The sequence below is a fragment of the Sorex araneus genome, chromosome 9 (assembly GCF_027595985.1).
Source record: "Sorex araneus isolate mSorAra2 chromosome 9, mSorAra2.pri, whole genome shotgun sequence".
In the NCBI taxonomy this organism is placed as follows: Eukaryota; Metazoa; Chordata; class Mammalia; order Eulipotyphla; family Soricidae; genus Sorex; species Sorex araneus.
In genome coordinates, this window is record NC_073310.1 from 10,061,979 (window position 1) to 10,083,886 (window position 21,908).

At 59.4% G+C, this 21,908-nt stretch overlaps 1 protein-coding gene across 1 annotated transcript in view; it reads right to left on the minus strand.

Annotated features, from left to right (window-relative positions):
* The window catches only part of CIT (citron rho-interacting serine/threonine kinase), a 168,524-nt gene that overhangs the window by 1,498 nt on the left and 145,118 nt on the right, over nt 1–21,908 (minus strand). Inside the window, exons 29-46 of the mRNA XM_055147097.1 lie at nt 21,363–21,470; nt 19,687–19,804; nt 19,382–19,546; nt 15,795–15,932; nt 14,974–15,154; nt 14,226–14,317; nt 13,438–13,542; nt 13,152–13,321; nt 11,988–12,068; nt 11,547–11,682; nt 9,806–9,945; nt 8,667–8,759; nt 7,462–7,570; nt 7,241–7,369; nt 5,398–5,478; nt 3,838–3,916; nt 3,574–3,753; nt 368–668 (exon numbers count right to left, since the gene is read on the minus strand). Coding sequence (XP_055003072.1) covers nt 368–668; nt 3,574–3,753; nt 3,838–3,916; nt 5,398–5,478; nt 7,241–7,369; nt 7,462–7,570; nt 8,667–8,759; nt 9,806–9,945; nt 11,547–11,682; nt 11,988–12,068; nt 13,152–13,321; nt 13,438–13,542; nt 14,226–14,317; nt 14,974–15,154; nt 15,795–15,932; nt 19,382–19,546; nt 19,687–19,804; nt 21,363–21,470 — 2,406 coding nt within the window. The remainder of the gene's footprint in view (nt 1–367; nt 669–3,573; nt 3,754–3,837; nt 3,917–5,397; nt 5,479–7,240; nt 7,370–7,461; nt 7,571–8,666; nt 8,760–9,805; nt 9,946–11,546; nt 11,683–11,987; nt 12,069–13,151; nt 13,322–13,437; nt 13,543–14,225; nt 14,318–14,973; nt 15,155–15,794; nt 15,933–19,381; nt 19,547–19,686; nt 19,805–21,362; nt 21,471–21,908) is intronic.

Here is a 21,908-nt window from a genome sequence, read left to right on the forward strand (position 1 = left end):
AAAGAAAGAAAGAAAGAAAGAAAGAAAGAAAGAAAGAAAGAAAGAAAGAAAGAAAAGGAAGGAAGGAAGGAAGGAAGGAAGGAAGGAAGGAAGGAAGGAAGGAAGGAAGGAAGGAAGGAAGGAAGGAAGGAAGAAAGGAAGGAGGGCAGGAGGCGGGGAGGGCACTCCTGCACATGGCCGGCCCAGATTCGATCCCGGCATCATTGGTAATACCCCCACCCCCCGCAAGAGAAAAAGACCGAAGGGGGCCAGGGCTGCTGCCTACGGGAGCCCCACAGCGGGACTCGTAGCTTTTGTTTCCGGGCGCGCACGCGCGTCCATCCGTCCTCTGATTCGGAAGCCCCCCTGCCCCGGGGCCGCGCCTCACCTTGTTGACCTGGGACAGGGGGGTCCTCACGGCGCCCACGGGCAGCCGGCCCCGGCTGCTGTCCTCGAACAGCCTCCCGGGGGAGCGCTCCCTCCGCGTGCTCAGCACCCGGCCCGGAGACTTCTCGCGCTCCAGGGGCCGCCCGGGGGACTTGTCCCTGCGCAGCTCCGTCCGTCCCTCGCGGTAGCGGTGGGGTGTGCTTGGCTCTCGCGGGTGGCCGGGGCCTTCGGGGGGCGCCGGGCTGGAGGCCACTCGCTTGGTGATGTGCTCATTGTAGGTGGGTGGGCCTCGCTTGTTGGGGCTGCCGGCACACAAGGGGGGGGGGGGGGCGGGCGCTCAGGGGGCGGGGCTCGGGCAGTGCCAGGAGCGGCCCCACTGCCAAACCGGAAGAGGGGAGGCTGCGTCCAGTGGGGGGACCCCCAGTTGGGCCTTTAAGTTCCTCCCCAGGCCTCGGGACTGTGAGGAAGGGCCCCCGCCCCCAGGCCCACCTCCCCTCCGCTGCCCAATGCGCCCGGCTATGGGGCAGCAGCCAGCGGGCACGGAAGCTGCTGGGAGGGGGACACACGCCAGGCCCGGGAGGACCGCGGCCACGAGACAGCAGGGTGGGCACCTGGCTGGCTCTGAGGTGTCCCCGTCCACCCCAGGGAGATGAACAGCTAAAAAGGACAGACTCGCTCTGAGCCACGCACCCGAGCCCCCCAGCCCTGGCCCGGATCAGACCACATGGAGATTTCTGCAGACACGGGCAGAAGGTGCAGACGCCCAGGGCAGACGCGCTCTCCCCTAATCCCGCCCACCCGAGAGCAGAGGCAAGGACCTTGGTCTCATTATCGGAGCACAATTAGTGCTGCAAAAAAGGCAGGCAAATTAAAAATGGGGCCAAAAAGAAAAAATAGAAAAAAAAAAAAACGCTACTGTGAATTACAACTTGAGGCATATTTTTCAATGACTGGGGCTTACTGCTGGAAATTAAAGTAGAATTCAGGAGAATTATCCAAAAATATGTTTAAAACCTTAACTGTAGTTCTACTTACTGGCTGATTCTAAACTTGGACTGAGTGTAAATCACTGATTTATTTTGCTCTAATTTCCGCAACATTCTGTATGACACCTTGTACATGGGGTCTAAACTTATTGGGCCTATCAACTCCCTTAAATAAATAAATAAAATGAATAAATAAATAAATCGGGGCTAGAGCGATAGCACAGTGGGTAGGGTGTTTGTTTGCCTTGCACACAGTCGGCCCGGGTTTCATTCCCAGCATCCCTGAGCACCGCAAGGAGTAATTCCTGAGTGCAGAGCCAGGAGAAACCCCTGTGCAACGCCAGGTGTGACCCAAAAAGAAAAAAAAAGGAAAAAAAAATGACAACACCTCCCCCCACCCCAAAACATCCATCCACCCAGTGACCCCTGGAAATTCTTGAACAATCAACAGAGGCCGCAGTCAGCCCTGAGCACAGCCCACCACCTCCCCCACCCGCAGATGAAGACCGGGGGCAGGTGCTTTTGGCTGGGGGAACGGAACTCTGCTGCGTCTCTGAGTAAGAGGTAAGAGCAGAGGGTCACACATTCCTGGGATTGAAACCACCTGGTGGGACATTTCTGACTCCTCTGCATTAGCTGCAGGCCATATCCTGAGAATGGGGTCCCCGCCAGCTCCTTCCCGAGGTCTGGGCATTGTGTGGGGTCCAGTTCCTCCACCAGATCCTACGGGCCCGGGGGACGAACCGCGGCCTCTCGGCTGGGCGCCTCCCGCTGGCCACTTCCCCGGCACAAGGCAGGGAGGCACTGAAGTCACGCAGAAAACTTAACCCCTTGCTCACTTATACAGCCCAGCTCCCACCGCACCCCGCCCCAGGTGGAAATAGTCTCACACGGTCTTCCCGGCCCAGGACCCCAAGCCTGGACACAGACCTGGCTCCCAGCGCCACCGCCCAGGACGGCCGGTCCCAGGCCCGCAACTCAGAAACTTGGACCAGGATCCTTATGTGCAGGTAGGATGCCCTGGCCCGAGTTCTGTCAGGAGTGGGCCCCGGCAACCAAGCTGGAAACAGCACCGGAGCACCGCTGGGCGTGGCCCCTAACGTTACGGGACCTCGGCAGGGGTCTCGAGGGGAAATCAAGCCTGTTCCGAAAAGGAGATGCCCTCCCTGCTCAGCCTTGGCTGCGACTCCAAGGACCCGGGTACGAGCCGAGACCAGGCCGAAGTGCCAACTCAGGGTGGCCCAGGACCCTGCAGAGACCAGGCCCGCTCGGACCCGGGAAAGCTCTGCTGAGGGAGCTTCAGCAGGGTCTGTCCAGGACAGTCCGGCGGCACCAGCAGCTGGGGGAAGGGCGCCCAGACCCAGGGAGGGGAACTCTCAGATCAACAACACCCCCGCGGCCAGCTGTTGAGCGGCCCGGGGGTCCCTGCTTGCTTTTTATTTTATTTTTTAAGTTTTTTTTTTTTTCTTTCTGGGTCACACCCGGTGATGCACAGGGGTTACTCCTGGCTCTGCACTCAGGAATTACCCCTGGCGGTGCTCAGGGGACCCTATGGGATGCTGGGACTCGAACCCAGGTCGTCCGCGTGCAAGGCAAACGCCCTCCCCGCTGTGCTATCGCACCAGCCCCCTAATATTTTTTTTTTTAATTAGTGAATCACCATGAGTTACAGTTACAAACTTGTGAACTTTCATGTTTGCATTTTGTTTATATCCCTCCACCAGTGCCCAGTCCCCTCCACCAATTATTCCCAGTATCCCTCCCACCCTCCCGCCCCACCTCTGTGGCAGGGCATTCCCCCTTGTTCTCTCTCCTGCTTGCTTTTTAAATGTGGGACCTTCCTGCCCTCGAGGGGGCTGCCCAAACCTCCCCCACGGGTAAACGTCCGGCTTCACAACTGTCTCCACGTGGTTTGACTGTGGTGCCTGCCCGGCCCCACGCCCTGCTCCCCACGCTGGGGCTGAAGCCACAGCGCCCCACAGCAGACCCGGCTCCCGCCACAGAATCTGCCAGTGTCCGAGTGCAGGCGCCCGCCAGCCGGGGGGGACCTGGCCTTCCTGCCTTACCTTTTTACCAGGAGGCGTTTTTACGTTCCTCTGACATGAACACAGGACCAGGCCGTGTCCGGACTGTCGCTCTCAAAGAAACGAGGGCCTGGTCTGGAAGACTGGGCACGCCTCAGCCAGCGTCCCTCCCGCCCCGGGGGGAGCAGGGGCCGTACCTGCGGGAGGTGGAGGGGCCCCGGTGGTGGTCGGTGCCCGACTCCTTCACGAGGTTGCCTTTGCAGCAGATGATCCTCAGCTTGTCCTGGTACGAGGACGCCAGGTAGATGGCGCCCGAGGAAATCGCGGGGCCCAGGTAGCGCGGGTTGGGGATTTCCAGGTACGCTCGGGCGGGGGTCCTGCGGGTGGCAGAAGAGGCGTTTACCCTGCAGGTGACCTCCGCCTCGGGCGGGGGGCCCCCCGAGTGGCGCGGTGGCGCTTACCCCAGAGAGGAGCGGGCCTGGATCTCAATGACCTCCAGGGAGTTGAAGTGGGTCACAAACAGGTAGGGCTCCCGGTAGGCTGCGCGGGGAGCAAGGGCAGAGAGCAAGTGAGCCCCAGGCCGCCGGGCGACTCTGGAGCCAGCCGTGCCACCAGGGGAGCCATGGCCCCTGCCAGCTGGCTCCGCTCACTCGCTGCCACGCTGCGGCTAGAGAAGACAGGCCCACCCCACAGCTCGGGGGGGAGATGGGGGGAATGAATGACGCCCCCTCCACAGGGCCTTCCCTTCTGCAAAGCTGCACAGAGAGGCTCTCCAAAATGACATGCGGACAGCTGTAAGCTTCGTGTGTGAAGGAAGACGTGCACGTGTGCACACACCCCACCGCAGGTGTTTGCACACGCGCGCACACACACACACACACACACACACTCTGCAGTTTGAACATGCACACACACCCTGCAGGTATTTGCACACACACACACACACACACACCCTGCAGGCATTTGCACGCACACACACACACCCTCCAGATGTTTGTGCACACACAAACACACACCCTGCAGGCATTTGCACACACACCCTGCAGGTGTTTGCGCGCGCGCGCGCACACACACACACACACACACACACCCTGCAGGCATTTGCACATACATGCACACACACACCCTGCGGTTTGAACATGCACACACACACACACCCTGCAGGTGTTTGCACACACATATACACACCCTGCAGGAGTTTGCACGCACACACACACCCTCCAGATGTTTGTGCACACACAAATACACACCCTTCAGGCATCTGCACACACACGCACACACACCCCCTACAGGTGTTTGCACACACACACACACCCTGTGGTTTGAACATGCATACACACCCCCTGCAGGTGTTTGCACACACATATACACACCCTGCAGGCGTTTGCACACACACACACTTTCCAGATGTTTGTGCACACACAAACACACACCCTGCAGGCATTTGCACACACACACACACACGCACACATACACCCTGCAGGTATTTGCACACACACCCTGCAGGTGTTTGCACACACAAACACACACCCTGCAGGCATTTGCACACACACACCCTGCAGGTGTTTACACACACACACACCCTGCAGGTATTTGCCCTGTGACTGCGCAGTCCGCTTCCAGGGATTTAGAGGTAAGTGTGCAAGACCTGCGCCAGCCGCTTGCCGTGCACGGTCCCCACGCCGTGCCAAGGAGAACGGGCTGCGCTAAGGGGCAGGGCTCCGACCACAGCCGTGCGAGGATGTAAGAAAATGCACGGTGGCAGTCTCCTGCCGACCCCAGGAGACCTCACGACTTCCCGGGCCGGGCAGCGGCGGGCGGCTCGGGCTCAGAGGCTCTGCCAGGAGTGACACGCACTCAGGGCACCGTTACGCGCGTGAGGCCTGGCCCCGCTGGCACCCAGAGCACGGTGCTTGGGCCAGAAAGCCTTCCACCTGCAGCCCTGGCGCAGAATTTTGCCAGCGGCTGGCCAGGAGTAGCAACTCCCCCCACGGCCCGGCCCAGTCACTTGCGTCACTCACCAAAGGCCAAAGGTAAGCGACTCCACTTGAGATCGTCAGTGCGGCTGCGTCTTCCGTAAGAATCCACAAATACCCCGAATTCTGCAGAGAGCCAAGACGCGGGTCTAAGCAGAGCCAGGGTCAGGCACCAGTGACGCACGTTCAGGGGGTGGCGGGCGGGGGGCAAGGGGGGCAGCCAGGAGGCAGCTCTGGGCACCACAGGTGCCTGTTCAGGGATCACTCTGGCAGGGCCGGGACGGGGGGTGGGGGTGGGGGGGGGTGTCTTTTGTGGTGCCACGGAGGGAACCAGGGTCAGCTGTGTCAAGGCAAGTGTTTTAACCCCGGGCCATCTCTCCGGCCCAGTGACACACATTTTTGGCGGGCGTACGGGGAATCCCACCAGGGGGATGGGCGGGGGATGGGGGGAGGTTCAGAAGAACCTGGTCATGGTCATTCAAGCCCAAGGCCCTCCGGCTCCTGATGACGAAAGCGGCTTCCTAGCGGGGAAGGGGCTAGTGCATGCCGTGCACGCAGCATGTGAGAGCCCGGAGCACAGCCACACACGGCTCAAAACCAAAACACAAGGAAGGGAGAGGAAGGGACCCCGAGTGGAGCGGGTGGAGCGGGTGGGGCGGGTGTAAGAGGACGTGGGCGCCTGCACTTGGCTCGGGGCGGAGGGGCCCGGAAGGGGCCTGCTCAGCAGGAAAGGGCAGGGGGAAGGCGATGCCCGAGACGTCATCCACGGGCTGCGCTCCAGGAAACACCAGTGAAACCCATGGGGCCCCACTGAGCCGAGCTGAGGGGAAGCAGGTGAGGGCCAGCGAGGCACAGAGCAGACACGGTAACACCCGCAGCCTTGGCTATCTCAGTAATAACATTTTTATTTGCTTTTTGGGCTACCCCGGCGATGCTCAGGGGTTACGCCTGGCTCTGCACTCAGGAATTACTCCTGGCGGTACTCGGGGGCCCTATGGGATGCTGGGATTCGAACCCGGTTGGCCGAGTGCAAGGCAAACACCCTATCCGATGTGCTATTGTTCAGGCCCAATAATAATATTTTTAATTTGAAGAGAGGGGAGGGGGGGTTGGAGAGATTGGAGAGATAGCACGTGGGGAGGGCTCTTGCCTTGCATGCGGCCAGTCTAGGTTCGATCCCCGGCATCCCCTAGGGTCCCCCAAGCACCACCAGGAATGACTCCTGAGCACAGAGCCAGGAGGAACCCCTGAACATCACCAGGTATAGCCCCAAAACAAAAAAAGAAAGAAAGGAAAAAGGGGAGGAGAAGAAGAGCGAAGAGAATGGGGCAAGGAGCAGGGAACTCGGAATGAAGCGGAAGAAGCAGAAAGGCAGAGACAGGGTCAGAGACAGAAATACCAGACACCCTGGGGTGGGGGTGGGGAAGAAAGAGCCAGAAGGAGAGAAAAGTGAATCAGGAAGAGACGGAAAGTGGAGTTCACGCCCAATTCAATCAGCTTAATCGATGGCTGAAGAGACAGCAGTGCCCCTACATAATCAATCATGTCAATGTCACTGTCATCCCGTTGCTCATCGATTTGTTCGAGCGGGCACCAGTAACGTCTCTCATTGAGAGACTTACTGTTATTGTTTTTGGCATATCCAATACGCACGGGTAGCTTGCCAGGCTCTGCCGTGCGGGCTCCATAGTCTCGGTAGCTTGCCGGGCTCTCCGAGAGGGGCGGAGGAATCGAACCCGGGTTGGCCGCGTGAAAGGCGAACGCCCAACCGGCTGTGCTATCGCTCCAATCATTAAAAAAAAAAAAAAGAGGGAAAGAAGGGAGAGAAGCCGAGGGGAGAGCGCGGGCGCGGGGAGGGCCGAGGGCGGGCGGGGCGGCGCCCACTCACCGTGGAAGCAGAGCAGGTACTCCTCCCGCTGCCCCGCGCCGTTCACCTGCACGATGGCCACCGGGAAGCTGTTGGAAGACGAGGCGAACACGGCGGCCGCCAAGGAGTGGTCGTTCTTGTCCAGGAACTCTGCGAGGGCAAGAGCGGCGGATCTTGAGTGAGGAGCGGGGGTGGGGGGGGCGGGGCGGCAGGGGCAGGGGCAGGGGCAGGGCCGGGCCTACCCTCCAGCGTGTACTGCTTCATGTCGATCTCGTAGAACTTGTTGGTCCCGATGAGGATGCTGTAACTGGTGAAGTGGATGCAGCTGCAGGGCTCCGAGGTCTCGATCTCCTGGGAAGGGACACGTGAGCCGCTCCGTCTCCGAGGCCCTTGGCTCTCCCCGCCGCAGACCGCCGCCGCCTGTCCCCGATGCAGTGACAGCAGGCACCCCCGCCTTTTCTGCAACCCCAGGCTAAGGGAGACATTGCTTCCACCCAAAGGTAGCCTCCAACGAGACCGCCAAAAGTTAAGTTCTATTTCCAAGGTGGGGGGGGGAAAAAAACCCAAGAGAAATACAGCAGCTAAGTCTCAACTCGGCTCGGGACGTTGGCCGGTTCCACCTGCACGCCTCAGACCCGGGCGCTGCCGCCCTGCTCCCCACGACTGTCGTGAGAAGTGTCTGTCACCCCAGCCAGCCTGTGTCTCTGGTGCCAGCAGGTGGCTAGGAAAAGCTCAGGGGAAACTAAACCAGCTAAAAAAGTTTAACTGGTCACGGCCCCTATCCAGCCACTCGTCCATCCCTCGATTCACTGCGGAGCCAGCCTGAAAGCACAGGAACTGCATCCTGCATCCGGCCGAGGGAGGTCTCGCTCCTCTCCCGCTCTCTCGGGGCAGCAGAGAACCGAGGCCAACGGGAGGGACAGACTGCTGTGACGTGCTCTGGGTCCCACTCTCGCTTTCTACCCACACAGCAAAACCCAGCGAGCCCCGCAGGAGACGCTCCTGGGATGCGAGATGGGCATGAGTGGCCAGGGCCTGCAGGGTCCCCCGGAAGACCAGCCCTCCAGCCCTCCCGGGTCCACGCAGGGGTCCCCTCCACCAGCCAACTTCCTTCCTCCCTTATTATTATTTTTTCTTTTTTTTTGGGTCACACCCGGCAATGCTCAGGGGTTACTCCTGGCTCTACACTCAGGAATTACTCCTGGTGGTACTCGGAGGACCATATGGGATGCTGGGAATTGAACCCAGGTCGGCCGCATGCAAGGCAAATGCCCTACCCACTGTGCTATCTCTCCAGCCCCTTCCTTCCTCCCTTGACCAATGGCTGAAATGGAAGGACAGAACCCCGCGCCTTGGGGGCTTCCTCCAGGAAGAAGAGACTCTCATTTCCTCCCCGCCATTCCTCTCTCCTCTCCCCACCCCTCTCTGCAGGAAGGCCGGGACTCACTTTCCGGATGCAGTACTTGCTGAGGTTCTCGTTGTAGCGGAGGATGACGACCTTGTTGGGCATGGCGGCGCAGATGCAGAGCCCGTTCTCAATCTGAGGCGAGAGAGGCACAGGAGAGAACACGTCACCGGCGCGCTTACAGCTGTGCCGTGCAAGGAGGCGGCAAAGGGGGCCGGCTTCAGCCCTCAGCCTCCCTGGGGCAATGGCGCTCTGCACTGGACACCACCCAGGGTCTCCTGGCTGGCGGGCTGCCCAGGGCTCTGCACGGGGGCTAGCAGCACCCCAGTCTTTACCCCCAGATGCCAGCGGCCACCCAGAGACAACCCAAAGCATCTCTAGGCCTGTGCCCAATGTTGGTGTACAACATCCCATAATCTCAGGCCTAGCTAGGCTTGGATGCAAATATCGTTTTTTCTGCTGCTGTTACTTTAACAGACTATACTAATGACAATGTAACTGACTTTGATACTGTTTCCCTGGACTAGGTTGGTTTGCATGTTCTGCCTATGTGGCTGAATATCATTGGCTAAAACATCAACCTAGTTGGTAAAAGGGGGCTGAACAGGCTGCTCTCTGGCAGACACAAAAAACTCCGGAAACAGTTATGTGATCCTCCCAAAAAGCGTATATTTCTTTCCCCGGCATATCTTCAATGCCTCAGACAGTCTAGCTAAACCTTATTGCAACAATGTTGCAACATTGTTGCAACAGCCCAAGCAATCAGCCCGGGGTAGAATCAGCCCCGGCTGGGGAGAGAATCGCTGCCTGTACAGAGCCTAGGAGGGGAAGGGCTGGAGCCTCCACCTGCAGGAGGCCGAAGCCTCTGGCCGGGAGAAGAGGCGGGAGGCGCTGCCCTGCTGACTCAGGGGTCACCTGGCGGGCGAGCAGAGCTCTCAGCCACCCCCTGTGTATCTATAGAAACCTACATCCCCCTTAAGAGAACAGCCGAATCTCCCCCTAAAGCGGGTCTCCGCTGCTTCACCCCGTCAGCCCCGACACCAGGTGGAAACGGGAGTGTGGGCGTGGGGAGGTTCTGATCTGTTTTTCTGGACGGGGCGCGGAGTTTGTGGACGGAGGGGCAGCAGGGCGGTGCCCGTGTCCAGAACCTTCAGGCAGCCGCGGCCGCAGGAGGCGCTCACCTTGCCGGCGGCAAACAGGTGGCAGCCCTTGACAGCCTCGAAGACGTTGGGCGAGACGTCGGGCTGGGCGGGCAGGTGCGACTGCGCCAGGGACTGCTTCACCTTCTTCACATCCACGAGGCACAGGGCCCGCTCTTCGCCTGAGGGGCAGCGACGGGCCGCGGTCAGCGGGAGCTCACGGGCGCCCGGTTAGACTCCAGTGAAACAAGGACCCTGAGGTGCGCCCCCCACGCCCAACCTTGGCCCCCAATTTTCACAGATTATCCAGGGTCTAGCGCTCGGGGCAAAGTCTGGCCTCTAGGCCAAGATCCAGGGAGAGAAGCCGCTCTGCAGGGGGATCTCAGGGGCGCCCCCTGCCCTTCCAATGGGGCGCCCACCAGAGCTGAGGAGATGTTCTAGAAAACGACAGGCCTGGGCCTGGGAGACGCCCTGGGAGCTGGGCCACCCTCTGCATGCAGGAGGCCCCGGCCTGGCCCCTGCCCTGGGTGGTCAGCCCCCTGAGCCCGGCAGGGGGCGACCCTGAGCCAGGTATGGCCCTCAGCTCCACTTATCCCCCCCCCCCAGACCAGCAGAAGTAGGCTCAGACTAGCCCCGGGCGTCGGGACCCTGAAGACAGGCTGCGGGTCCGCTCCAGACGAAAGCAGCTAAGGCAGTGACTGAGCAAAACGCGTGTTCTGAGGCAGGTCATGCATTGGGGGGATACGCTTGGGGGTGTGGCTGGAGCCCCGGTGGACGGTGAGGATGGGCAGGACAAGGGCGAATTCCCCATCTCGAGGACGGCCGCACCCGCCTGAAGGCCTTCCCGGGACGCGCTCCTGAGACAGTGGGTGATGATGTGGGGCCTGGGGTTGGGGTCACAAAAAATGTTTCAAAACAGGGGCCGGAGCGATAGCACAGCGGCCGACCTGGGTTCAATCCCCGGCATCCCATACGGTCCCCTGAGCACCGCCAGGAGTAATTCCTGAGTGCAGAGCCAGGAGTAACCCCTGAGCATCGCTGGGTGTGACCCAAAAAGCAAAAAAAAAAAAAAAGTTTCAAAACAAACCTACGGTTTATTATCAGTGTTTTATGTAAACCTAGTTTATATCCACGGGTGAAAAGGGGTTGCGAGGGGAAGGGAACTTATGCAGCCTTTTTTTCCCTAAGAATCACAGTGTGGGGGCTGGAGCCATAGCACAGCGGGGAGGGCGTTTGCCTTGCACGTGGCCGACCTGGGTTCGATTCCCAGCATCCCATATGGTCCCCTGAGCACTGCCAGGAGTGATTCCTGAGTGCAGAGCCAGGAGTAACCCCTGTGCATCGCCGAGTGTGACCCAAAACGAAAAAGAAAAAAAAAAGGCAAAAAACTACGGGTCATGCCCCAGCTCAAGGCAAAATAAATAAATAAATAAATAAATAATAAACAGTGCTATCTAAAAAAGAAAGCTGGTTTTCCAGGGCCACAGACAGACATGGCAGAGCACATGCTTTATGAGGCCCTGGTCTGACCTCTGGCGCCCCCTCCGCCCCCCAAAATGAAATCTTTTGCCTTGGGGAGGTGCTGAAGAATCTGGGGCCGCAGCTACGACATGCTCTTCTCTGCCCCGCACACAGGGCCAGGCTCAGGGCGGGTGGGGCCGGGGGGTGCAGAGAGGACCGAGGGGCCGGGGCCCGCCGCTCGGCCCTGGGCTCACTCGTCTGCTCCCGGCATCTGCCTTTCGAACCGCTTCCTACAAGCCAGGGGAAAGCGCGGCCGGGCCACCTGCTATCATGAGCAGCTTCTCCAGGTCCTTGATGATGTAGATCTGGAAGACCGCTCCGATGCCGGGGACGTGGGTGAGGGCGTTTTTCAAGACATTCAGTGCGTACAGCCCTTCCTCGGTGCCCACCAGCACCACCTGCCAGGGGTCAGTGGCCAAGGGCACAGGGCATCAGCGGGGCCACGGGGCCACCACGGTGCCCTGCCCACACCGCCCATGGCCCCTGCCCACACCGCCCACCCCGCCCACCCCTGGCCCCTGCCCACACCACCCATGGCCCCTGCCCACACCCCCCACCCCTGGCCCCCTGCCCACACTACCCACCCCTGGCCCCCTGTCTACACCGCCCACCCCTGGCCCCTGCCTATACCCCCCACCCCTGGCCCCTGCCCACACCGCCCATGATCCCCTGCGCATGCGTGGCCCCGGCGAGCTGCCCCTACCTGGTCACTGAAGGGCAGCGTGCAGTTCATGTCCAGGCGGTCGTCGCCTTCCAGCTTTAGCAGAGAGTTTCCAAGCAGTTTCTTTTCGTGTGTGAAAGAAAAGGAGAAAAGGGAAAAGAGGGCGCGGTGAGACGGCGCGGATGGTGGCCCAACTAGGCAGAGGGACGAAAGCAAGAACGGAGAGGCCGTTAGCGCTCGGGAGGAGGCACGTGGCCGGCGACAGCGCGGGGCAGGGGGGCAGGGGGGCTGGCGTCTGCCCTCAGCGCCCCCACCCTCGGGACCCGAGCTCCAGGTCCAGCGGGGGAGGGGGCCAGCGGGCAGTGACCCAGGGATGGGGGCGGGGAGGCCAGCTCAGGCCCGGAGCACGCGGCTCTCGGGAGCGCGGGCGAGTGACTGGGTGGCCTCACCCCGGTGAGCTGAAGCTGAGGAGCCCCGAGGGCGGGGGGTGGAGGGGGGGTTAGTGAGCAACCCCGCCGGCCCCTCCGGGCGGCAGCGACCAGCACGGCCGGGGCCCTTTACCTGGACCCAGGCTGGCAGGAGCTCGGCAGAGACGCGGCCCCGGCCCTATCGTGACACAGGAACGTGGGCTTCAGTGGGAGGCGCCCCCGGGCCCCAGGGAAAGTGCTCGTGGGGCAGGTCGCCCCCGGCAGCGGGGCTCCTTCTCGGGGACACCCAGCGTGTTTACTGGGAGCTGAGCGGCACTCGGGGCGCTGTCTGGCCTCCGACGGAGAAGCCGCCAATGAGCACCGGGCACGGCGTGTATCCGGGAACATTCTAGTAGGAGTGGTGCCAATCACGGCACACCTACGCCTCCAACGTCTTGGGATGGGGGGGTGGGGAGTTTTTCAGACCTGCCCACGGGAGTGAGTCGTGTGGCAGCGCCAGGGGAGGTTCTGAAAAGCTTGGCTGACACCGAGGGGGTGGGCGCAGGCCTCCCACAGCCCCCAGACCCAGCCCTGTCCACTAGAGGCAGCCACAGAGCCCGGCCAGCCCGGGGGTGCCCAACGCGCTAGGTCCCACCGGCCAGCTCGATCCCAGTGCCCAGGCTTTGGGTGGGGGTGGGGGCGACACCACTCAAACTGCTGCCCCTCCGAGGCTCTGCCCAGGGTTAGGGATGGTCCCCCACAGCAGAGGCGAGCTCCAGCCCCGCCCGCTCATACTCACCGCGTCAGCTTCTGCCTTTTCCCTGGACACTCTCCCACCCGCGACCACAGACTCCAGGGCGCTGACCCAGCGCTGCTTGTCGGGGAAGCTGGGCGCGAGCAGGTAGAGGGACCTCCCAGGCCAGCAGGTGGTGTGCGGGTGCGACTCCATCTTCAGAATGTAGGGGACGTCTAGGAGAGGCCACGGGGGACACCGTGTTGGCTGCGGCGGGGAGGCCCAGCCGACATGGAGGTGCGGCGAGGGGCGCTCCTGGCCGCCCCCCCCCCGCCCCCGGCGGCCCCCTCACCTGCTTTGGCTGTGTTTGCGAGCTCGGAAGCACCAACGGCGCCGTGGATGGAGACATCCCCGTCGGGAAGGCACAGCTCAAATTCCTCCACCGGCCTCTGTCCAGCTTGGTGCAAAGAGGAAGGGCAGAAAGAAAAACCAAAGAACAGGAACGAGAACAAAGGGAGCAGAGAGGAGAAAAAGAGAGAGCAAGAGTGAGAGCGAGAGGGAGAGCGTGAGAGAGACAGAGATGAAAGGGAGAGAGAAGAGGGAGAGAGGGAAAGAGAGAAAGAGACAGACAGAGAGACAAAAGGGAGAGAGAGGAAGAGAGAGGAGATAGAGAGAGAGAGACAGAGAGACAGAGAGAGAGAGAGAGAGAGAGGGAGAGATGGGGTATGTGTGGAGAGAGAGGCGCACGAGAACGAGAAGGGAGAGGAGGTGTCCAGAGAAGGAGGAGAGGGAAGATAAAAAAAAAATAAAGTGTGTCAGATGAGTAGCACAGTCAAATTTCTGCGGGCGGGCGGGCGGTGCGGATTTATGGGTTAGCTGCCTGAGGCGGAAGGTCCCGGGAGGTGTATTAGCAGGTGTCTTCGGGGTCCTCAGAGGGGAGACCTATAGACGTGGGTATCGGACCAAGAACCTTTAGCGCAGTCATGTGGTGCCCGGGTTCCAAAAGTGGAAAACCGCAGAAGGCCGGCAACGCAGTCCAAAAGAAAAGCCAAAACCCAAACCAGGAAGCCTGCGCCGCGCCCGCACTCAGGGGCCTGGAGCGACCCCATGCAGCGCCGACCCCCTCAACTGCCAAGGTACCTTCTCTGGCCTCGTTGTCGTAGATGAGGACCTTCGATCCCTCCAGAACGATGTACTTCCGGTCCCAGCCTTGCTGCCCTCGTTTGTTATTCCTGGGGAGAGAGGGGGAGGGGAGGGAGAGAGGGAAGGAGGGAGGGGAGGAGGGAGGGAGAGAGAGAGAGAGAGAGAGACAGACTGAGGTTAGAGGACCAGGTTGGAGGGTGGCTCAGGAAAGGCCAAATATCCCCGGAGGAAACAAGGAACCCGGCCGATCCCAGACAGGGGTGAGGGGTACGGTGGCGGGGGGGGGGGGCTGAGGGGGGAAGCAAACAGACCACCCGAAGCTGCAGACTCCCATCCCTCTCTGGTCCCAAGCCTGTCCGGCAGGCAGGAAGGGGCCGTGTCTGTGCGAGGGGCCCGGCTCTGCCCCCGAGGGCTGCCTGCACAGCCCCGCACAGCCGTGGGCCCAGGCTCTGTGCTCAGGGGTCCCCCCCTACCCGGCGGGGCTCAGAAGACCAGGCCCGGAAGCAGAGCCGCCGCCTGTCCCCGCTGTGCTACCTCTCGGGCCCCACAGCGCCGTCGGACAGGGCCCTTTTGTCTGCTGCTCTCAGGCAGAGATGGGACAGAGGGGTCCTGGCACCCCCTGCCGGAACCTGCTATGCTACAAGCACCTCTGGGTGCCAAAGACTCTTTCTGCCACCCCGGATGGTCTTGGGGGCGGCGTATTCTGCTGACCCGGCCCCGGCCCCGGCCCGCCTTGCAGGGCTACCTGGGCACCTTCATCCACCCTTCCAGGTGCAAGCTGCTGCCGGGATCCTTGCTCTGGAGGCCCGGGGAGTTCATCTTGTCACGGCAGAAGGCCTCGGTGAAGTGCGTGGCGTACTCGGCCGGCAGCCCGCAGGTGGCGGGCAAGCACGTGGAACACTTGGGGTGGCACATCACCTGGCACTCTGGGGAAAGCAGAGAGAGACCCCGGGTCCACACGCAGCCCACACCCAGAGCCTTCCCTGCCCCGGCACCCACGCCGGGCCGGCCTTGGCCACCAGCAAGCCCCCGAGCTGTCCCCGGGGCAGGCTCCTACAGGGAGGAGAAGACTGCCACAGAGAAGCCAAATCTGCTCAATCCCCATTTTTCTTCTTCCTTTTTTTTTTCTTTTTGCTTCTTTGGGGTCCACCTGACAATGCTCAGGAGTTACTCCTGGCTCCGCACTCAGGAATTATCTCTGGCGGTGCTCAGGGGACCCTATGGGATACCGGGGATCGAACCCAGTCGGCAGCATGCAAGGCATACGCCCTCTCCGCTGTCTATCACTCCAGCCCCCCAACCCCCACTTTTCTGCTTCCAGCCGGGATGGAGTGGACTCTCTGCAGGGTGCTCAGGAGGGACCAGCCTGACCTCCTGTGGCTGGAAACGAGCAAAGCCCCCGAGGCAGCGGGAGATAGACAGACAGACAGGCGCTCCTTCTGAGAGAGAGCAGAGCTGTCCCACGGACACCAGCAGCTGGCGCGGGCATGTGACTCAGGCGAGGGGACCGAGACGGAGGACAGATGCCCCCGCCCGGGGCAGCCGCCGCGCCCCGCGCTCTCTTACCGAGGCATTTGGAGGCCTGGCGTCCAAAGTGCACCGTGTCCAGGCACACAGCGCACTTGGTGGCACGCATGTTCAGTCCCACGTTGAACCGGTGAGGGATGTTGTGGTGCATGCGCTCTTTCAGACGCCGGCTGAATTCTGGGGGGAGAGGTGCCGAGTCAGAGGGCCGCGACTGACAGGGCTGAGGAGGTGAGGGACAACCCGCAGGAGGCCCAAGCGCTGCACGGAACCTCTCGGGTGTCAGACCGGGACTTACATCGGGGGCCTGGCAAGTAACCCACCGGACACAAGGACTGAAAGACAAAGAACCCAGCTGAAAATGGGCACATTTCAGAGCGCTAGCACAGCAGGGAGGGCATCTGCCTTGCATGTGGCCGACCCGGGTTCGATTCCCAGCATCCCCTAGGGTCCCCCGAGCACCACCAGGAGTGATTCCTGAGTGCAGAGCCAGGAGTGACAAAACCCTGTGCATTGCTGGGTGTGACTCAAAAAGCAAAAAAAAAAAAGTAATTAGAAAAAAAAAAAAAGAAATGGCCCGTCCCCCTTGGAAGGATGCATCAGCAAATCAGAGCCAAGTCCAGCCCCACTCACGAGCACAGGGAGGGCCAGATTACGGGAGGGAAACGCTGGGGGACCAGGAAACTGGAATTCTCACCCATACCCCGCCGGGGAGAGGAAACGGGCTCCACTGTTACTCCAGAAGCCAGTCTGGCAGGTCCTCAGACCCAGGACTCCCTGACCCCCCAGCACCCCCCAAGGCAGGGACCCAGGAAGTGAGGACACGTGTGGCCACAGAAAATCTGTCCCCCAGTGCCCACCGCAGAGTTACTTCTGGCAGGCCCCGGGGGGGAATGAGAGCCGCATGCTCTCAATGGACCAATAAACAAGATTTATTACCAGACAAGGGGAGTATTATTTCACTTAAAAAAATTAAAAAAAAAAAAACAACCCTGGGGTTGGAGGGGTAGTCCAGTGGGGAGGGCACTGGCCTTGCATGCGGCTGACCCAGGTTCAATCCCCGGCATCCCCTAGGGTCCCCCGAGCACCACCAGGAGTGATTCCTGAGTGCAGAGCCAGGAGGAACCCCTGAGCATCGCTGGGTGTGGCCCTCAACAAACCCCCAAAACCCCGGTGACATGAAATGATAATACACAAGAAAAGTCTCAAAATGGTATCTTGAGTGAGCAGCCTGGCACGAAGGCCAGGTAGAGGATGATCCCATTTCCGTGAAATGCCCAGGACAGGTTAAAGGACGGGAAAGAGACTAGCAATGCCCGAGATCAGGAGGGAGGAACAGGAAGGGATGACTGGGAGGCAAGGAGCAGGAGGGCAGAGACAGGCAGGGTCAAAAAACCCGAAAAACTAAATCGGAAGAGTTGCACGGCCTTGGGGACTTACTAGAAGATGCCAAATTATATGCTTCTATGATGGAATCTTTTGGCGTGTGGATTCTTCTCGTTTGTTTGTTTGGGGACCACCCCAGCAGTACTAGGGGTTTGTTCCTGGCTCTGTACTCAGAGATCACTCCTGGCAGGCTCGGGGGACCATACGGGATGCCGGGGATCAAACATGGGTTGGCCACGTGCAAGTGCACTACCTGCCGTGCTATCTCTCCCGCCCTCTATGTCAGTAAAGCTTAAAGAACAAGGCCGTTTCAGACTGTGAAACCATTTTTAACACTAACAGATACAGTGAGAGTTAGGTGAATTGACAATAAATCTCCATTATCTACTTACTAGGAATCATGTTTGCAATTGTTTTTATTATTTTTTGTTTTTTTTTCTTGGAGGGGGTTAGGTAGGGTAGTGGGCATGTCGGTGGTGCTCAGGGCTTATACCAGGCTTGCACTTAGGGATCACTCCTGGCAGGGAGCCAGGGACCATATGTGGTATCAGGGATTGAACCTGGGGCCGGATGAATGCAAAGCAAGCTCTATACCCACTGTGCTATATCTCCAGCCCCCTTATGATTTAATTAGATTTTTTTCCCTCTGGGTCACACCCAGTGGTGCTCAGGGCTTACTCCAGGCTCTGCACTCAGGAATCACGCCTGGCGGGGTCAGGGACCATACGGGGTGCTGGAGAGCAAACTCGGGTCAGGCACGTGCCCTCCCTGCTGTGCTGTGGTTCCAGCCCCCGGGTTTTCATTGAAGAACATCCACCTGGTGGGAGATGGGCTGCAGAATGCCCTAAAGTGGGTGACCCTGCCCCTTGTGGGGGCACTGGAACCATGTGGGCATCCCCAGGGGGTGCTGAGTGGCTTTACTTCAGAAAAGGGGGTGGCAGACAGCAGGAGTCTGGGAACCCCTAGGCGACAGGATAAATGACGGTCTACGAGTTTACAGGCATGAAACTTGTTGGGGTTTAGCTTCACTTTTGGTCCTGCTGGGGCGCAAACCCAGCTCCTCACCCACACGAGCCAAGTGCTCCACCGCTGAGCTATTTCACCCGGCTCTTTGCTTTCCAATCGAGTATCTTTTTTCCCTTTTTTTTTTTTTTGCAGGGAGTTGGGGTGGGGGTGGATATGGCCGGACCCTGTGGTGTTCAGGAGAGACCCCCGGGTGCGTGGGTGCCAGGATCCAGCCAAGCGGACAGTAAGCAAGGCCAGCACCTTTCCTCTCGTGTTTCTCCAGCTGCACTCAAATGTCTGTTAGGGTTTTAAGAAATGTTTTACCTTTTCTTTTTTTTTTTCCAGATAAATCATTTACCTAGAGTTTTCCTGCAAAGCCCAACTTAAAAAATACTCTTGTGAGTCACACAATTTCTAATTACTGAATATATAAGGAGAACCAAGAATTCTCCTTCCGTGTCCAAAGCTTTCATGAACAAAACCAACCCGACTTTTAAGCCCCCAGTAACTGCTGCTTCTCACAGTCTTTTTAAAATGAAGAAGGCTGATCCCCAGCCGGTTTGCTCTACGCAGGGCCGGCTCACACATGCTGCCCCACGTCACCCAGGCTGTGGTCCGGGCCAAGAGACCACGTGCCCCACAAGAAGAAAAGCCTTGCGGAGTGCCACGTGGAGCACTGCGCCGTGTAGAAAAGAACAAAGAGCTGAGAAAAAAAATAATGCTTATTTTCTCATACTCTCTTGTTTTACTTTTATTAAAAGTAAATATTAAAAAAATATTTAAAAAACATTTTAAAAAATGCTTTGCGGGGTGGGGGGGGCCGGGCGGGAATGGTCCACCCCTGACTGTGTGGAGTTGGGGACTATCCCAGCTCAGTGCTCAGGCGTCATTCTTGGCAGTGCTCACGAGCCTGTGCAGTGCCAGGAAGTGTGCCTGGGCTCGCTCCCTGCGAAGCCGAGCCTGTGCTCAGCCCACTCAGGCATGGCCCTGGCCCGTCTCTCACCCTTGCCAGACACAGAGACACACACATGAAGCGCGGGGACAGCCAGCCCTTGAACTACGGTGGGAAGAAGACGGTGGTGGGTTCCGGGGAAGCAAACGGGGGAGGGAGAAGACTTGCTTCCTCCTCCAGCCCTGGGCAGGAAGTGTCCCCTGTCCTATTTACCGCCTGCCCGCACCGCTTAAAAAAAGCACATGGCTCCCCCGGCTGGAGGGAGCACGCTGGAGGGAGCACGTACCCTCGGGGGTGGAGGACTCCTTCCTGCGGCTGGAGGGCGGGGCCAGCAGGCTCATGGCACTGGGCTGGTGCTCGGGGGACCGCACGATCGCCGACATGGCAATCTGCTGCCTGGCGGTGGCCGGTGTCGACGGGTGCGGGTGGTCCACGGCTTTCCGGTGGGCAGCTGCGGAGAGAGGGCGAGCGCCGCCGCGTGGTCAGCAGGGGCTCCCACCGGGGGGGGGGGCGCGCCTGGCCCTGCTGGACCTGCCCGGCTGGGCGCAGGGGCGCGCGGAGCCCCGCCTTCCCCCCCGCCGGCCGACCCACCTTCCTCGCGCGCGGAGCGGAGCTCGATGCGGGTCTTCTGGAGGGCTTCCTCCAGCTCGGCGCAGCGGGCTTTCTCCTTCTCCAGCGCCGCCTTCAGCTCATTGTACTGCAGAGGAACCTGTGTGGGCAAAGCAGGGTCCTCTTTCCGTCGACTAAATAAACCCTAGCAATGGAAACAGAGATATCTCCTAACTCCCGGAGACTGGCACTGGGCACTAGCTAGAGGCACGCTGACGGGGGGAGAGCAAACAGACCGTGAAAGCCAGGCGCATACTCACTGTAAGCGGGCTTAGTAAAAATGGCAAGGGAGGGGGGGGCAAGGGGGGAGGCTGAGCTCATTCCAGCCGGCTGGAAAAAAAAAAGGGGGAGGTGGGGTGGGCGTGGGGGCGCGCGGGAGGTTTCACCGAGAGGGTTACAAGCTGCTTGAATGGCCACCACCGCTTCCTCTAGCATTCCCAAGAAGGAGGGCCACTCCCTGGGTCTTTACCCTCAAAAAACGCAAGTGGAGGATGGAGTCAGGAAGAGATGGCTCAGAAATCACTCTTGCCTTGAATTGGTCTCATGATGCTTTAGTTACAAGACACAGAGATGAGTGATTAAAAAAAAAAAAAAAAACAAAACGAAAAATGATGTCCAAACAAGGGGCAGACGCAAAAAGAAAAAAATAATACAAATGGGGCGTGGGGTGGGGTAAGTACATGGAAGAAAGAAGGAAAACACAGAAGAAGGCAACTTAAAAGGAAATTAACAACAACAACAAAATATGTGGAAACACCCTAACTACATCAATAACACAATCAGATAACAGTCGGCTGCTAAAATAAAAAAGATTAAATATCATAAATTTAATAAGCACACACAGTCCCCCGCAGTGCACGGAAAGGCCTTCCCTGCAGCCAGCCTTGGTGTCCCGCTGCCCCCTCAGTCCTCCTGGTCACCCGAGGCCACTGCTGCTGGAGCCACCGAAGGCACCAGGGTTCCCCGGGGCCCTCTGGCCCTGACGACACTGGGCCGAACCCAGCAGGAGGTGTCGGTGGCTTAGGGACAGCGTCCGGGGCTTGTGAAAAGCCCTTCTGGGTGTGTCCCCCGCGCCTATCCCCATTCGGTCGTGCCTTGCTCTCTCTAACCGTAGCTCTGTTTACTTCCATCAGTTGCCGCCTGTGGCTTTAGTGTGTGTGTGTGTGTGTGTGTGTGTGTGTGTGTGTGTCGTCTTTCACTGACTGCAGCCCTGACGGGATGGGGTGGACCGGCCAGCGAGGCACAGCGTCCTGCGTCCTTGGCGAGCCAGTGCAAAGGACCTGGGCCAGGCGCTTTCGAGACTTGGCTTAGCTCTAGGACCTGAGGCCTGAGAGCCACGTGGTTTCCGTGTCGAGGCCCACCCTGGGACCTGCACTCCCTCCGGGGCCCCGTGTGTGCCCGAGGCTGACCCCGTCCTCACTACAGACTCCTGGGCCAAAGCCGCTTAGGAGAGAGCGACCGGGAATGTCCCCCCCTGACAGAGACGGGCTGTGAGCCTGGGGGACCGCTCACGGTGCCCTCGCTAGGGACACTGACCATCTCAGAGCCTGTTTTGTCAACCCAGAGGAAGAGGAGAGGTGCGTTCTGGCCTCTCCTGGGGCCCTCGGACCATCCGAATCGCAGCCGTCCCACCCCGCTTTTCACACACTCGGGCTCACCTTTTTCTTTTTGGCAGGTTGGTCCATTTTGGCTTGCAAGAAATCGATGAGTTTGGTTTGCTGGGAAATGGTGCCTTCCATTTTCACCTTTTCGTGAGAATAGAGAACCTAAAATTCGGGAGAACAGATATAACCTCAGGCTCCTAAAGAAAAGGAACTGTGGGTGGGTTGGCAAAACAACGTCTCATTCCTGAGACAGGAACATGGGCACTATTGTAAATCGGGGTGCCTCTATTAAAAAAAAAAAAAAAGAAAAAAAAGAGCAATTTAAACACAAAAATAATAATAAATGTAAACTTTTAAACAGAAAAGCTGGAACTTTAAATGAGAAGTCAAATCAGGACGTTAAAAAAAAAAAATTTAATACAGAGGCCAGAGTGACAGTATAGCAGGTAGGATGTTTGCCTTGCATGAGGCCAACCTGGGTTTGATCCCTGGCATTCCATATGGTGCCCTGAGCACCGCCAAGAGTCATTCCTGAGTGCAGAGCCAGGAGGAACCCCTGAGCACTGCCGGGTATGGCCCCAAGTCAACCAAACAAACAAA